This window comes from Coffea arabica, chromosome 8c, assembly GCF_036785885.1.
Source record: "Coffea arabica cultivar ET-39 chromosome 8c, Coffea Arabica ET-39 HiFi, whole genome shotgun sequence".
In the NCBI taxonomy this organism is placed as follows: Eukaryota; Viridiplantae; Streptophyta; class Magnoliopsida; order Gentianales; family Rubiaceae; genus Coffea; species Coffea arabica.
This window is the reverse complement of record NC_092325.1, coordinates 34,103,247-34,119,774: the sequence shown is the minus strand read 5'-3', so window position 1 is coordinate 34,119,774 and position 16,528 is coordinate 34,103,247. Positions and strand designations below refer to the sequence as shown.

At 39.0% G+C, this 16,528-nt stretch overlaps 3 protein-coding genes across 3 annotated transcripts; 1 reads left to right on the top strand and 2 right to left on the bottom strand.

Annotated features, from left to right (window-relative positions):
- The first annotated feature begins 3,785 nt into the window (after positions 1-3,785).
- Positions 3,786-4,919, top strand: LOC113705901 (putative F-box protein At5g55150). The gene has a single exon (XM_027227805.1). The coding sequence runs from the start codon at positions 3,786-3,788 to the stop codon at positions 4,917-4,919; it is 1,134 nt and encodes a 377-aa protein (XP_027083606.1).
- Positions 4,920-7,580: 2,661 nt separating this feature from the next.
- Positions 7,581-9,774, bottom strand: LOC140013498 (uncharacterized). The gene is made up of 3 exons (XM_072062797.1): positions 9,372-9,774; positions 8,426-9,081; positions 7,581-7,883 (listed from the first exon to the last, which is right to left on the bottom strand). The coding sequence occupies exons 1-3, from the start codon at positions 9,772-9,774 to the stop codon at positions 7,581-7,583; spliced, it is 1,362 nt and encodes a 453-aa protein (XP_071918898.1).
- Positions 9,775-10,090: 316 nt separating this feature from the next.
- LOC140013497 (uncharacterized) lies at positions 10,091-11,283 on the bottom strand. Its single transcript, XM_072062796.1, has 3 exons — positions 10,988-11,283; positions 10,328-10,816; positions 10,091-10,232 (listed from the first exon to the last, which is right to left on the bottom strand). The coding sequence occupies exons 1-3, from the start codon at positions 11,281-11,283 to the stop codon at positions 10,091-10,093; spliced, it is 927 nt and encodes a 308-aa protein (XP_071918897.1).
- Between the last annotated feature and the right edge of the window lie 5,245 nt (positions 11,284-16,528).

Sequence of the window (16,528 nt, the reverse complement as noted above, 5' to 3'; positions counted from 1 at the left end):
TTGCACAAAAAATATGTAGTTGAAAAAGCAGCCACCATTATATTGAGTGATCTACTAATAACTACACTGTGTCAGCTTATAGTGTCGCCACAAATCACAATTAGTTCACTAATAACATGTCGAGGACTTGCTTTGACATACGATTAGTAATTCTATAATTTTTTAAATCTTGGATATAACACAATTTACATTTAGTGAACGTACAACATATGCACTGCATGGACTAATTTTGATGCTAGAATGAAGTTCAAACATATTTTGGGTTTTTTTTTTTTGCCATCTGCACTTAATTGCTGAGTAGCATGAGATTTGTTTGTGGCTACAATGTATGCAGGCATAAGATGCAAAAGTGTTGCATCTTATATTCACTCTGGCTCCTCCTGACACTTTTGCAAGTTTATTCATTTCCATCCTAACTTGGGTACTCTAGACCTCTTAACTTTAGTGAGGTGTACATGATTACTTTTCACCTTTAAAACTTTATGATCTTTATATGAAAGAGTGATAGACTTGTTTGGAAAAAGTAGAATTTACAAGTAAAATTACCCCATAAAAACAAAACTATACCGGGGTAGTGCGGCAATAAAAAAAAAACCATAAGGGAAACACATTAATTTAGCTTACTAAATATTATTTTCATCAAGACATTGGAGCACACTAAAACATTTCATCTGGCTTCGTTACGAAAAGTGATCTACATCATTTTAACACTTTAATCCATACTACGGTCTTTTTTTTTTCTCCAGATAACTTTTGAAACTATATGAGGCCTATTTGAAAAAGTGCTAGATTAATCAAGGAGATAAAGTAAAATTTACCAACAAAAATACCTAATAAAAGTCCCGTTTGATCCTTATTCAATACACATGATAACACCATTGAAAATGGTTTCTTTTGGAATTTTCAAAGATAACATGAAAGAATTACCCGAAAGATCTTATTTATAAAATTCAAATTAAAAGAACAATTTTATGGGCATCAAAGGAGACCGTGTTGCATGGAATATTGAACACCCTGCGGAGTATGGCCATAACAGAGTTATACGAGTTTAGGATTATTTCTCAACATTATTTTAACTGTCTTTATTTTGCAGTAAAGTTAGGTAGAATCCACTTTTTCCCCGTAAGATGCTAGCATAAAACACTCGAGACTGCAAATGATTTCTATTATCCAAATTACGTTTTGCCCAATATTAACCGCCTCACACAACCCATACTAGTATAAAATCCACCTCTTCGTTCCCTTTCGATTCCATTAGCTTTTGTTTGTTCATTTTTTTCCTTTCACTATCAAAAATTATATACATACCGTCGCAATAATTCATCATAGAGACTTTATAGTACAATTGCTGAACCATTTTTTTTTCACTTCCAAGATGTTCTAGTCTTTTCATTTTTTCTTTGGATATCAACAGTTCAGGAATCCCCTGTAGTCAGTAGAATTGGTGATTGATCTTCAAGAAGACCTTGAAGAATTTGAGCAGAAAAAAGAGAGGAACAACAGAGATAGAGATGGATGCAAGGGGTAGAAAGAGAAAAGTGAATGATCCTGGAGCTGGCGACAGAATTCTTGAATCTTGATCCCAATGCACCAGCACCAGTGCACCACCCGCACCGGTACAAATCCCTCCGAACTTCAAAACGGCCATCACAAACTTGGGAGGTTCAGAGCCAGTGTTATTGGCGGAATTGACTTCATCGGACATTGCGGACAGAATGAATGATGACTATTTCTTGATATCAATTCATCAAATCAATAAGCACCCAATCTTTATAGAAGCCCAGAGGAATTCTCTTGAAAACGGAGATGCGGAAGTGGGTGCAATTTGTATCCAACCAGCAATGGCTAATCCGAGATAAGCATCTCAAAACATGACAATTTCAACTACGCATTGAGTGGTTGGAAAGACCTTGTCGAGACTCACAGGCTGATTCTGACTACAGCAACCAAGATGCAATTATGGTCTTTCAAGAAGATACAGCTTGGATTTATAATGCTACTTGAAGATGACAGTCAAGAGGTTGGATTGAATATGTGAATCGCTAGTCTTGATCTTGGTATCATTTTGCACTAATTAATGGAATCCTAGCTAGCTACTTCTTGTTGATTAGTATTCCTAATTTTTGCACTATTTTTTTTTCCAACAGATTCAATATCAGACGAAGGCTCAAGAAGTTCTTCCCGATGGCATCAAGCATCGCATCAGTTCCATTGGAGGTTCAGAACCACTTTTTGTGGTGGAAAAGAAATTGTTCAAGACTGATACGGAGCATCTATTTTCAATACCGTTGAGAGGAAGGAAGAACGAACTCTTGAAGGAAGAAGAACAGGCACCTTTCAGAGTCCTGTACAGCAGAGCAACGATTGAGGCGGTTTTGATTGGATCATCAGCCGATGAAGAATTTAGGGTCAATTTGAAGCATCGGGGCCTTATGTATTCCCTACATGGTGGTGACTGGAGCAAATTTGTGAAGAAACACAGGCTCAAAGTGGGAAAGAAAGTGCGCTTGTGGACGTTTAGGCCTGCAAATGAAAGGGCTGGTTTAGACATTGGAAACTATCGTTCAGAGCCTGGATTTGCATGGGTTACATTTCAATGAGAGGAAGCAACACGAATTCGTATATCCATGTTGTTTTAGGCCTCAAGATTGCTGTTTTCATCTTTCAAATTTGGTATTGTTGGTGGGATTTCTTGACTGTATTCAGTAATCATTCTGATAAAAAAAAAATCAGTATCTGAAAATTTTAGGCATTCTTGTAGACACAGCTTTCAATCCTTAGGCGTTTCAGGGTTTCTCAGGTTGTATTCATGCTCTGTTCATGTAGACACAGCTTCCTGACTGTAAGAATCTTCTTCCAAGAGTTAATCGCATTAATGAACTTCAATTTTTTAACTGTTGTGTTAGACCTTTTTTATTTTTCTTTTTTCTTTTAATATCCACTTCTATGAGCAGTTTCATTTGTAATTTTGTTTTAATGTATGATGAAATTGAAAATTTGGTTGGCAAAGTAATTATTCGCAAAATACTGAGGATGCAAAAATTTTTGAATCGGCTAAAATGTCAAACTGTGAGTCCATTTTTCCTCCCAATCGTGCAATTCTTTCTTTTAATCAATAGTGCAAATTACTACATTCCGCGTGACCAATTATAGTGGCAAATTCGTACACACAGAACAACAATATGTATACCTCCACATGACACATGTACATGTACATGATTAATAGTGGCAAATTAATCCATATTTTTATCGTATTACTATGTGAGAGTATGGTTGTATAATAGTGGATATAAATTTATATCATTTGCAAGGACAAATGAGTCCATTCATATTATATTATCTTTTTAGTATTGGATTAAATAATAATGAGAGTATAAATTTGTATCATTTTTAAGATAAATTGGTCTAAAATTTTATCATCACATTTTTTAGTCATCCCTGACTAATACCATCAATCATGGATCCAATCCTTCAATGAACCAAATGAAACTTTAATAGCCGGATGGCTAAGTGGCACTAAAAGTGGGTTGAAGAAACGTGTATACATCCAACTTTTCTCCAAGTTCTATTCGTAATCGGACAGGATTTCCCGACATTCGACAACACATCCACCCAACTTTCAGATCCGATTAGGATATGGAAATTCGCCAATCCAATACCAATAGCCATGTGTATATATAGTTGATATTTAGGCATATTGCCAAGCCTTTAACCTTAAAATTGCCCTACAACTTAACTCATCATCCCAGCTGCCGAACCTCTGCAAACTAAGTCAAACTCATCCAATGGCAAACTGGTCCGATCTCCAACATGATATGTTGGGATTGATAGCCCAACACCTCGACAAGATTGAAGATTATGTGGCTTTTGGAGCAGTTTGCAAGTCATGGCGAGCAGCCGCCACTGAGAAAAATTTCAAGGGCCTGCGACTATGGCAACAGATTCCCTGCCTTATGCTTTCTGCGAAGGATGATTTCAATCGGGAGTTTTATAGTTTGATGAAGAATCAAGTCGTTGCTAAGGTGAGCTTGCCTCAACTTAAAGGCAAGAAGTGTTATGAATCTCAAGGATGGTTGTTGACTATAGGACAACAATGGGAGATGAGCCTGTTGAATCCCTTCTCTGGTGTTGAAATTGAGTTACCAAATCAAAATACTTTTCCTGAATATGATTTATATGAGATGGATCCTGATATCTTTGTACGTAGGATGGTTTTGTCATCGAGACCAAGTCGCGAGTCCCCAGAGGACGATGACTTTGTGGTGATGATCATCTGTGGAGGGGTTGGATCCTTGGCTTTCTGGAGGCCAAAGGATCTTAGGTGGAATAGGATCGAGACCAGAAACTCTCCCTATGCGGATGTCATATATACCAATGGCCAGTTCTACGCAATTGATCATATGGGCAATGTAGTGGTTTGTGACGTTTTCGAGGCAAACCCTAATGATCAGGCTAGAATAATTGCTCGGTTTAGCCCCGAATTATGGGACAAAAAAGAGTTATACTTAGTAAAATCTTCATCTACAGATGATGAACCTTTTCTGGTTGTCACACGAGACAACATCCCCAATTATGAGGACGAACAAGGCTTTGAATTGGATAAACCGATCTATGGCACAACCGAGTTCCAGGTGTTTGAATTGGTTTCTACAGCAGGACGAGAAAAAGAGATTACTTCCCGTTGGGAAGAAATCAAGAATTTGGGAAGCAGATCAATTTTTCTTGGCCATAGTTCTTCAATGTGCCTGCAAAACAACAAATTGGCCCCCGGAATCAAACCCGGTCATATATATTTCACGGACGATGCATGGGCAGCATATGTTGCAATTCCTGAAGGCGGCGGCAAGGACATGGGAGTCTACAACTTGGAAAAAGGAGTAACTGCGCCCTTGTATGATGCCCCCTTGCGGCTTAGCTGAACCTGCCCATCTCTTTGGATTACACCAAATTTTTAACATTTGTATCATTACCCTGTGATCTGTTCATGTGAATCTCGAAGGATGTATTTTCTCCCTCGTAGATTTACTGCTCTCCATATCTTTCCTAGTTCAGGACCTTGTGCAGAAGTTCTACTGATAACTGTTTGTTTTTCTAATATAAAAAAGCTTTTTATTGCTCTTGTTGGGAATTAATATTATTCAGCGCATGTTAATTCTACACTTTATGAATTACCTTGTAATAATCATTGCCATTAATAGTCCAGAATTTAACATTGGACCTTGAATTTGGAGTTTTCTACTTCATTACTACTTTGGGTCTTTGGTTGCAGTTATGTCGATCATTGGTTGTAGTCCCTTAAACATTGCTATCCGGGAATATTGGAATGGTCCGCAGCAGAGATATTCATCTTTTAGTCCTTGAGGACAAGGACTTTGTAAGGGAGGGGCAGTTGATACAATGGGAATTCATCATTTTGCGTATTAGTTTCTCGGAAAAACTCTTGTAATATCCGGATTCCAAATTGAATTTCAGTTCAGTATAGGAAGAGTTAGTTGCTGGATTAATTGGAGTGATGTCAGCAGGGAATTAGTCTGCTAATCTGGCTGGAGTTAGCAGAAAAGGAGTAGAGAAAGGGTCAGTTGTGAATTCTGTATCTTGATTCATTCATCTTCTGTAACTCTTCATTCTTCATCAATACAATTCCTTCTGATTCTCGAATTGTGTTCTTCATTCATCACGATTCCTGAACCTCGAGTGCGAGACATTCACTGTTCGCTGCATCACACTAGGCTACCACATCATTTTTTATTTGAGAACCTGATAGAGACTCAAAAAACTTGGAGTGACGGCGAAGAAGAGCGGTAGAGAGACAAGAGTAATCAAGATAGAAATGCAAGCAATGGGGCTAGGGTTAAGCTTTTACTTGTGGATAGAGAAAATGATCCAATTGGGAGTTTGAGAGAGGTTGGAGTTTTGAAAATTGAAGTGAAAAATGAGAAATCTTTCCACTGCATGATTGAGAGAGCATTTGAATATTAAAGACCATTTGGTTCAATTTTCATAATCACTATCACTATGGTATGATAAATATGAGAATAACAATCGACTTGATAAAGATCTATGGAGTGTTTGGTAACTTTATAGCAATGGATTTTAGTAATAGAAAACAATAGATAAGTAAAAATGCCACTCATTAATAATTAATCATGAAGCTCATAAAAAGGGCTTATGAAACCCGTCAACTGATTCCTTTCCTTATACTATATAAAAATGAGTTGTGGTTTTAAATTTCAACCGCATGAATAGGGGCATTTTGGGAATGTGAAATGATGTGTAGTTTTTTTTTAAAAAAACTTTTGGTACAACTGATGGCAGCATATTTTTGGGTATGTTTACGGAAATGTTCTCATTTTTGTACATTTAAAACTTTTATTTATGGAGATATTTAGGTATGTCTGAAATATGGAATTATTTACAATCTTTTTGCCTCGAGTATAGCTCATATAAGTTTATGTGTTGGTATAATTACTGCAATGGTGTTATAAACACATTTAATTGAATTATGGTTTTTGTTGTGCAATTAATTCCTTATAATATAACCTCCACTACCTCGGACCTAATCAATAAACCTCAACTAATCAAAATTCTTTCTTTTGGTCTCCTATAACCTACAATCAATTGAATTAATTATTGTCTAAGTAACAACTATTTCTAAATATTCACACATTCATCCATTTGCATCTTGCTCTTCCATTTTTCCCCAACATTTACGAATATAAGATCTTTCTTCTTCCTAATATTAAATTGTGCCAGTTATGTATACCACTCTATAAAACTTTTTTTTATTTCTATTACTTTATAAAACTAAGATTAGTTTCCTGCCTTTCCAATTTTGTTCTAAAGTCATATATTTCTTTGTGTTTCTTACAAGGGTGAAAAAGCCAATTGGGAAGAGAGATGTAAAGGTAAAATGAATGCAAATTATTATGAAACTTATGTTGGATCATCATCATCACAATCACGGCCAACTTGTTCCAATTCTTCCTCTTTATTTTTGATTTAATTGTATCAAAGTTGTGAAGCTTATAAATTAGAATTTTGCGAATCTAACTATTCACTTTAGTTTAGTATAATCTTACAAAGAGGTATTTCTGTTCCGCCAAAATTTCATTTGCTTGCTTTCACAAAACTCTATGTATGATTGTTTTCCACTAGCATAATTTATTATTTTTTTAAAGAAAATGGAAAAATTTAGAAATTATTCATTAGAAAAGGATGTAATAGTTTTTATCATACATGATACTCAAGGAAAGATAACTATGGAGATGATTTACTAGGTTTTTTTTTTTTTTTAAAACCAAGATGCTTGGATTTTATTGCCTCAGAATAGTTCTTGAGGGGGACAGAAGCCTGACCTCAACGATACAAGACATCTACTTACTTAACTCGATGTCGCCGAATAGACGGGTAGGATAGTTTATCCAACCGATATTCGCCCCTAGCTACACCTAGTAAGTCCCTGAAATGTTCATAAATACATACCGATTCAACCAAGGCACACCCCACATTGGCTAGAACATCCGCAACCTTATTGGCCTCACAATAGCAATGCTTGAACTGTATACTCCCCTGAGAGAACACTACTCGATCTCATAACTAATCGTCCATAGGCATTGGTAATCGTTCCTCAGAATCTTTAGTAGCACTAGCGAATCCGACTCAACCACCAACTGCTGTAAAAAATTCCTCTGGGCACAAAAACTCAGCCCAAGAGCTAACGCTTTGGCCTCGCCTTGCAAGCTAGTAGTAACATCAAAGCAACTAGCGAAAGCAAAGATGAACTTCCCTGAGCCATCCCTAAGAATCCCCCCACCACCACTCAACCCTGGGTTTCCTTTGGAGCACCCATCTATATTAAGTTTAAACATTAATAGCCGTGAAGCCTGCCAATGAACCAGACGAAACTTAACCATATCAGGGCATTGCTCCACCAAACCCAAGAATTGGGGCTAAGATGCGACCTGTTGTAATTCCCCAAATTTCATCCAGTATACGTCTTTCAATTTTTGAAAAATAGCTCGACAAATAGATCGGACATCCTTGATAACCCCTTCAAACACTGCTGAATTCCTCGTCTTCCACAAATTCCAACACACAAATATGGGTAGGAGCCGAAAGACAAATTTTGTCCTTGCGGACTTAGTAGGCTTGTACCACCAATTCACCAATTGTACGGTTAAATGCTCCTGTGCCAAGTTAAGACCAGAGAGAGATCGATAGGCTCAAAAAACTTCCAAACTGCCTTTGCGACATCACCCGACATGAATACGTGCTGTAGCGTTTTAACACTAGGCTCCAAACAGCAAAAGTATTTAGACGGTAAGTGAACACAATACCGGGTTAAAATATCATTCAAAGGCAACCGTCCCCGCAACAAATGCATCATGAAGAAGAAAATTTTTAGAGGGATGTGCGGATGCCAAACCTGACTGAACATGAAGGATGAGGGTTTAGCCTGTCGCACCTCTTGGAGGGCCGAGGATAATGAGAAACTCCCAGAAGATGACGCCGTCCATACCATCCTATGCACCGAAGAAATACAGGGGATCGGCATGCCCACCATAGCCTGGACTAAATTAGGCGGAAAGACATGAGACAACAAGCGGCTATCCCATGTCTCGCACACAATAAAGTCATGGAAGGACAAATGATCCTGCACATCCGCTCGAAGATATAATTCACCTGACCCCGTCCAGTTGTCATACCAGAAGTGGCAAAAACCACTATAAGGTCTCCAAAGTATAAATAACTCCGCAAATCCTCTAACGTCCAACATGCGACGCCATGTTGCTGAACTAGGAGATCTCAGGGCAACCTGACAAGGGTGAGTATCATGACTATCTTTGGCTCGCATGAACATAGCCCACAGTGAGAGATTCTGCCTAAAGGTCTTCCACAACTTGCAGGAAAAAACTCTATAAGTGTCATCAATCGACCAAAATCCAACGCCACCCTCCTCTGGTGGGAAGCATAAGTCTCTCCACCGCACCCAATGAAACCTCCTAGACTCTTCAGTCGTCCCCCACAAGAAATTTGCACATACCCGCTCAATCATATGAAATATACTTTTTGGCATGACCCCTGCAGCCAAGAGGTGGATGGGGACACTCGAAAGCACGTGCTTAATCAAAATGATCTTCCCACCCGATGACAAGAGCCGAGTCTTCTAGGAGAGGACTTTATCAACCATTTGCTGGCTCAGATCCGCAAAATAAGATCCCTTGCACCTGCCGGTATACAATGGAAGTCCCAAATACCGAATGGGGAACCTCTTCTCAAAAATTTAGTAACTCGTTCGATGATACCCTAACGAGCCATTAGGACACTTGGATGAAGTAGGAACCCACTCTTACTAGTGTTCACCAATTGACCTGATGCCTTTTGATATAGCTCTAACACTCGCATAATTTTCTTTAACGAAGAGGTCGACCCATTGGCAAAGATTATTATGTCATCCGCAAAGGCCAAATGAGAGATAGTAGGACAGTATCTTGGCACTTTATAACCCACAAAATTCGATTGGGAATATAATAAATTCAACCCTCTGGACAAAACCTCAGCTCCAATAATAAATAAGACCGGCGACAGGGGATCGCCCTGTCGAAGGCCCCGGCTAGACTTGAATAAGCCATACGGAACTCCATTAACAAGCATTGAGAACAAGACATTTGACAGCAACCGCCACACCATATCGATGAACCTTTCCCCAAATCCAAAGCAGCGCAACACTCTAATAATAAACACCCATGACATCCTATCATACGCCTTCGCCATGTCTAGTTTAAGCACTACATTCCGTCCCCTAAATTTTTTTTCCAATATCTATAATCAACTCTTGAGTCAGGAGAAAGTTGTCCAACAGAGTCCGACCCTGAACAAAACCACTTTGCTGAGGAGAAATAATTCGAGGCAAAATCGGAGTTAATCGGCTGACCAAAACTCGAGAGATAACTTTATTCAAAAAGTTACATACACTGATAGGATGAAATTGAAAGAAGGAATGCGGATTTAGGACCTTTGGAATGAGAATAATTGAGGTAGCTGTGACAAATCGAGGAAGTTCAACTCCACAAAAGAAACAGAGAATCGCTTAAAAGATATCAGGACCGACCACCTCCCAAGCAAAGGTAAAGAACTTTCCAGTGAAGCCATCTGGGCCTGCTGCACTATCACCATCCATAGAGAAGACCACCCTCGTAATCTCGTCGAAAGAAGGGGCCTCTTCCAGACAGCTATTATCAATTTCGGAACTCTAGTTGGGAATAACATGGACCAGTCTAATGTCTGAAGAAGACTCCGCAGATAATAAATCATCAAAAAACTTCACGGCTTCCATCCCATTGTGCCATCATCAGTAATCCAAGTGCCCTGGGAGTCTTGAATGCTGTGAATTGCTGCCCGATATCTTCGCTGTTTCACCACTGAACGAAAAAATCTAGAATTATTATCCCCATGCTGGAGCCATTTAACCCTGGCTTTTTGTTTCCAGAATTGTTCCTCTATAGTCAGGACCCTCCGTAACTTAGCTTGTACCCGTTTCAACTCAACAAAATTCTCCTCCGAGCTATCCACCTCGATTTGAAGCTCAGCCCGGGCCACCGCTGCCTCGGCCCTCTTCACGTTGAGAAAAACATCTCCAAACGTCTCCTTATTCCATTGCTGAATAGCATGAGAGACTCTCTTCAGTTTGGCCCATACGCGATAAAACGGAGAGCCACTGACATCACCTTGCCAAGCCATCTTCACTACATCCAACAGACTATCCTTAGATGTCCACACGTTAAGGAATCTAAAAGTGCGAGACTTATTGTCCAACCTGGTAGAGAAGGAAAGGAGAAGTGGGCCATGGTCAGAGGGCTCTCGCACCCAGTGGGAGACAACCATCGAGGTCGAATCATTTAAACACGCATTGTTAAGTAATACCCGATCTAGGCACTTCTAGATTCTTGCTCGCCCATGTCTATTATTACACCAAGTGAAGCTGAACCCGGAGAACCCTGCATCAAGCACACTAGCTTCTCCCATGAATTGGAAAAGCTCCAAGCCCTGAGATGGCTGAAACGGCCGACCTCTCTTCTTCTCATTCGGAGATAAAATAAGGTTAAAATCCCCCACAATATACCATGGCTCGTGACAAGGCTTGTCGCGAAGCAAAGCAGGCCATAGCCTCCTCCTTTCCGCAGCAGTACATTTAGCATGAACAAAGAAAACAATAAAAGGACAGGATTGATGGGGATGACAAAATGAGATGGACAAGTGTTGGTCAGACTCCCCAACAACCATGTAGGTAAAAGGAAATTTAAAGAAAACCCAAAAATCCCCTGATGGGTTAGAGATCACATGATCAAAATTCAAACGCACATGAATTGATTCCATGTCTCTTGTCGATAGTTTAGGCTCATAGATCCCAATCACCGACAACTTGTGTAACAAAATTAATTTTTTGAGTCTTCGTAAATTTGGAGATCCAGAAATCCCCCGAATATTCCAAAAAAGTGCACTAATCATTAGATAAAGCATGAAAAGAATTTTGAGAGTTGTGTTTCACCGACCTGAGCTCTCTATCAGAAGGAAAATTGGCCCGTATGCCATGACCTCGAGCTATTTGACGCCCCTGCTCTAGTGCCGATAACTGGTCTACATTCAGGTGATCGGTCACAGAATGAGAACACTCTGGTACAGTACCTTGTGGCCTTGGCAATCGAGGAGACAAACAGCCCGTGCTAATGGGTTCTTCAGGCGAAGAATCGTCTGTTCCTTCGGAGTCGTCATCGCTATCCTCCGTTGCTTGAGAGTCTTCTCCACTACTCGATCAACCATGTCATAGATGATAGTAGTAGCCGCCGCCTTCAACACATCATCAACCATAGAGGGTAGGGAAAATGGAAACAGAAGGACAGCCTCCCAACTAGCGACCTGTTCAGCAGCAAGAACGGGAGCTGCAGCAGAGCCTACAGGTTCTGATGGCAGCGGCAGCTCTACCTCTTTATGTAAGAGGATGTCACCTATAGTTGGGGTAGGAGACGTAGCATCCCCAGTTCGCACCTGAACCGTGCCTAAGTGAGGGAGTACCAAGTCATGCGTCTGATCGGGGCTTTTCGCAACAGGCAGCTCCACAGCCGCTGAAGCAGTAGCGGATGACGATTCTACTAACATCTCCTCGTCTTCTTGTAGCTGCCCAGTAGGCTCCGTCGTCATCACAGGAGGCAACGAGACCACTCTACACTGATCCTCTATAGAAGAGGTCACCACGGGTTTTACTGAAGAAGGTGCAATATCCTTAGCAGCAAGAGCCGAGCCGGTTTGCTTAGCCATCTCCTTCCATTGTATGTGTGGGTCAGATTTTGATAACCCCTTGGACCGGAGCTCTGGCTTTTTAATGTGGCATTCGGCCTCTTCATGCCCCTGGCGATAGCAGTGGGAGCAATAGCTTGGCATGTGCTCGTGTAACAATGGCTGCCAAAAACCCAAGCCCTCACCTAGTTGTAGCCATATACGGGATGGTAATTCCTTTAACAAGTCAACCTCAACACATACTCTCGCTACACTAGGACGGGTGAGATTAGCCGTTGCAGAATCGACGAAAAGAGGTCGCCCCAAACATGAAACAATCTGAAACAAACATTGTTTATCAAATAGGTGGACTGGAAGCTTGGCCAGATTGAACCAAACTGGAGCGAGTGAAGATTCCCTACCAACATGAAAACTTTTAGACCATTTGAAGACACCTAGCCACATACCAAATACTCCTTGTCCAAACTCGTAAGAAATCTACCTCGTTGTTCGATCAACCTGATCAGGACATGCCAAGCGTCAAGCAGCCCAATGGAAAACGAGTCATGCAAGTCGAGTGACGTAAAGAATTTGCGCACAGCCTCCATTGCTGGCCGCTGTCTGGAAAACTTTCCGACCAGTGAAAATCGAAAGGGAGTCGCTATGGACTCCATAGCTGCTGTAGAAAAAGATATGGCCGGCTCTCCACGATGGGTCATAGAGGTTGCCTTAACCTGAAGGTTGGGGAAAGGCGCTGAAACGGAGGAGAATAGCTTAGAGAATGTTTTCTTGCGAAACCCAGGTGACGTAGAAGGAGGTTGCCCACCATCCGGAGGTGGCTGGGCAACCATGGCAGCCATAGAGGTTGCAACGATCGGGTTCACAAAGTGATCAGTCCATAAGTTGAAGATGAAGCTTCTGTACTGATCTTCTATGCCTTTGATGGGTTGGAGGTAAAGAAAGGAAAAGCAAGTGATGAATGAAGTAGGAGAAAAGGTTTGGGTGTTGTCCTTAACATACGTGGAAAAGCCAAAAGGTTATAGGACCAAAAGCACATTATTTTTCTTATTGAGGCATATTAACAAACATAAACAAGTCAAAACTTAAGTCTATACGGTTCAATGAGTTTGGACAGGTAAGAACTCCCAAATTGTACCAACAACCAATTAGAAAATCTTTAAGATAAATAAAGAAAGATGAAGGGAAGACAAGCTTCAAAATTTTGAAGAAAAATCAAGTGGATGTCACGAGGGAATGGCAGAGTCTGTTGTTGTTCTAATAGGAAAAAGAACTGGAAATGGGTTATTGATTTGATGTCTTATTCCGCAACTATGGACATCAAAGCTATACGTGACAAGCTGGTGAGCTGCCTCAAAGTCACAGTGGATGATCACGCGAAATGGAGGATTTTTAATGATCAAGAGAAAGATCAAAGATCCAAAAGTACCACTAGGAGAGTAAGAAAAAATCCTCTGAGGAGAAGTTAGTAGTGGAATTTTTTATATTCATATGGAATTTTTGAAACATATAGTGAATGTTTGATCATCATTGCAGGGTTAGTAGTGAAAATACCACATTTGCAAGCAAATATTGAGAAATATCATTAACCACTTTCTACTTATGGCTTCCAACTCCAATTCATGTGTGCAATTTCTTCTCATTTTGGCTTCATGATGGGTTTGTTCTCCCAAACAAACTCTTTTCACATGAGGGTGTTTTTCTATTATATTTCACCATTATGATTGAGATGTACTATCAAAGAAGAAACAAATTTTCACTTGTCCTATAGTGTGTATCTTTCAAGGGAGTGTGAAGGGCATTCTCTTTATGGTTAAATTGTGACAATGGGTCACTTATTCCTTTCAAGAATGCTTTATGAAATAGACACCTTGAGCTCCCAAAGAAGTATTACTCATGTTTGTTTGTCCAATGCAACAAATTTGGTGCCCACATTATTGATTGCTTTAGGAGACGCAAAAGAGCAAAAATTATCCTCAATAAGTTCTACAAGCCAATTCTTAACTTCAATTTATTAGTTCTCAATAGATTTCCATCAATATGAACCTATAAATTTATTTTCTTCTAAAAATCCTGCTTTTGGATCATGTTATGTTTTGTTTTCCTATTGATTAGAACAATTATAAATTCTATGCTCCAAGCCACATCCTGCTTGACGGATTGCTTGATGAGACCAAAAATATATTAGGCATCAACTTGTTTGGATTTTGGATTCTATGTGCACAAAAACTTAGGGACTTCCTCAATCATAGTTAAGATGGATTGTCTGATACTTCCAAATTATTTGTGTGATGCTTTTAAGCTTTCCATAATATATTTATAAGGTTGACTCTTTTTTTTCGAGTGTCAGGTTTGTCAAAATTGGTGTGGATGAGATAAAACTAACTAAGAATAAAGCTAAGTGTTAAACTTTTCTAATCTTGTAATGAGCTGTAGTATAAGGATGAGAATTATCTATTTGACATTTAAACAAAATTTTTTGCTCTCATTTGTTATGTTGATGTTCAATAATAAAAAGTAATATATTATAAATTCAACTTTGGATGTTTTCTTTTTATGTTATTCAATTAGCCTTTTTTGACATTTCCTTCTATGCTCTTGATCAACAAATGTAGAAGAAATACTATGTGCATTTAAAAATTAACTTTATTTTTGTGTAGGATGTGAAAGGATTTGTTGATGGGTAATTCTACTTCAACTGATATGAGACTTACTTTATATACATGCTTTTTTTAATAACTTATATCTGCAATACTTTCTATTTTCTCAATTTTATTGTATTTTTCTTAAGAATTATGTAAAAAATTTTAAATAGAGGCACCCAACACCTGCGCGTTGCACAGATTTTCATCCTCTAGTATGTTTGATATAAAACAAATACTCCCTTCGTCCCATTGAAAGTGTCATACTTTCCTTTTTGGTTTGTCCCAAAATTAATGTCACTTACCATAATTGGCAATAAAAACTTTCTCCCATTTCCATCTCATGCCCTTAAATATACCAGATTCTTTTAAGCTTTTGATGGGCCCCAAAAAATTACAAGAATTGCACTTGATATGCATGAGTTCCACAGCAAATGCAAACAATAATCGTGCAAGGAACTTTCCCAAAAAACGGCTGAGACTTTCTTGAGGCACGGGAATATCTTTCTGCTAGTCAAAAAGTGAGTACTCCATAGAAACCGAACAGGGGTATTACTGAAAGTTACATCAAAATCATTTGAAATCTTGACACTGTTGAAAATAAGCACAACACCCGAAGTGCGACAATTATTTCGGGACGGAGGGAGTATCGTGTATGGGTATGGTTAAAATTGAAATCCATTCCTTGTCTTCAAATCCACTTACCAAATACCTCCTATGTCTAGGTTCTAATCTAACTTTAGTTCTAGTATCTTTCAAAACTTGTCATTAGTTGCACAAGTTCAAGGCCAATCCAAGTGAAATGTGAGAATTCGAAATCAATCATGCTCGTTTTAAACTTCCTAAAGCAAGAGTAAAATATTAGTTACCTCCCTGTTTTTACCATGCTCTTTCCATATTAGTCAATTTATTCGCATAAGCCATCTATATTTTTATGACAATGAACGCAGAAGAAAGCACGTCCATTTACAGTAATTGACCGCATGAAATATGGAATATAACAAGTAGGGCTATTAAATGAACTGAGCTATTTGCAAGCTCTGCTTATATAAGTTCAAGGTCGCCTCATTTGTTTAACTAGATTAGTCGGGCCTGACCACAAAATTAAACTCATTTATTTGAACCAACTGATTCGAGCTCAGGTCATGAAAAGCTTGTTTGAATTCATTTTATGCATTTATGGATCAAGTATGTTAATTTGTTGGGTTGCAATATGACATAGGAACCAAGCTTGAGCTCATTCCAACACGTCTTTTTTCTTTTTTATTTTAAGAGAAATGATTTAAGCTTGGTTAAGAAATCAGTCAGGCTTGATATTGGTTTATTAATTAAATGAGTCTGAGCTTAAAAGCCAGATATGTGGCTCGGATTGGCTTGTTCATAGCTCCGTGGTAAGATTATAATATCACTTTATCCCTACTATGGTTTTTGAATTGACCATATAATTTCCCTGTAGCTTTATATAAAGTGGTTAGGCACTTCTTGTGTCTAGTATGTGAAAAATTTTTTAATTAACCTTGTCACTGGAGGTGATTTTAGTCTATTTTCCACTTTGTGTAAATCCACAAGTGGTTAAATAGATATTCTTGAATAAT

Excerpts from the sequence above, each read along its gene's own strand:
- LOC113705901 (XM_027227805.1), top strand. The coding sequence starts at position 3,786 with ATGGCAAACTGGTCCGATCTCCAACATGATATGTTGGGATTGATAGCC.
- LOC140013498 (XM_072062797.1), bottom strand. The coding sequence starts at position 9,774 with ATGGCGAAGGCGTATGATAGGATGTCATGGGTGTTTATTATTAGAGTG. Across the intron at positions 9,082-9,371 it reads GCTATATCAAAAGGCATCAG|GGGTCATGCCAAAAAGTATA; the intron begins GTCAATTGGTGA and ends TCTTGGCTGCAG. Across the intron at positions 7,884-8,425 it reads CATCCTTCATGTTCAGTCAG|GCTTCACGGCTATTAATGTT; the intron begins GTTTGGCATCCG and ends GTTCATTGGCAG.
- LOC140013497 (XM_072062796.1), bottom strand. The coding sequence starts at position 11,283 with ATGGTTGTTGGGGAGTCTGACCAACACTTGTCCATCTCATTTTGTCAT. Across the intron at positions 10,817-10,987 it reads CTTGATGCAGGGTTCTCCGG|GTTGGACAATAAGTCTCGCA; the intron begins GTTCAGCTTCAC and ends CTTCTCTACCAG. Across the intron at positions 10,233-10,327 it reads GGCACAATGGGATGGAAGCC|CTGTCTGGAAGAGGCCCCTT; the intron begins GTGAAGTTTTTT and ends AATTGATAATAG.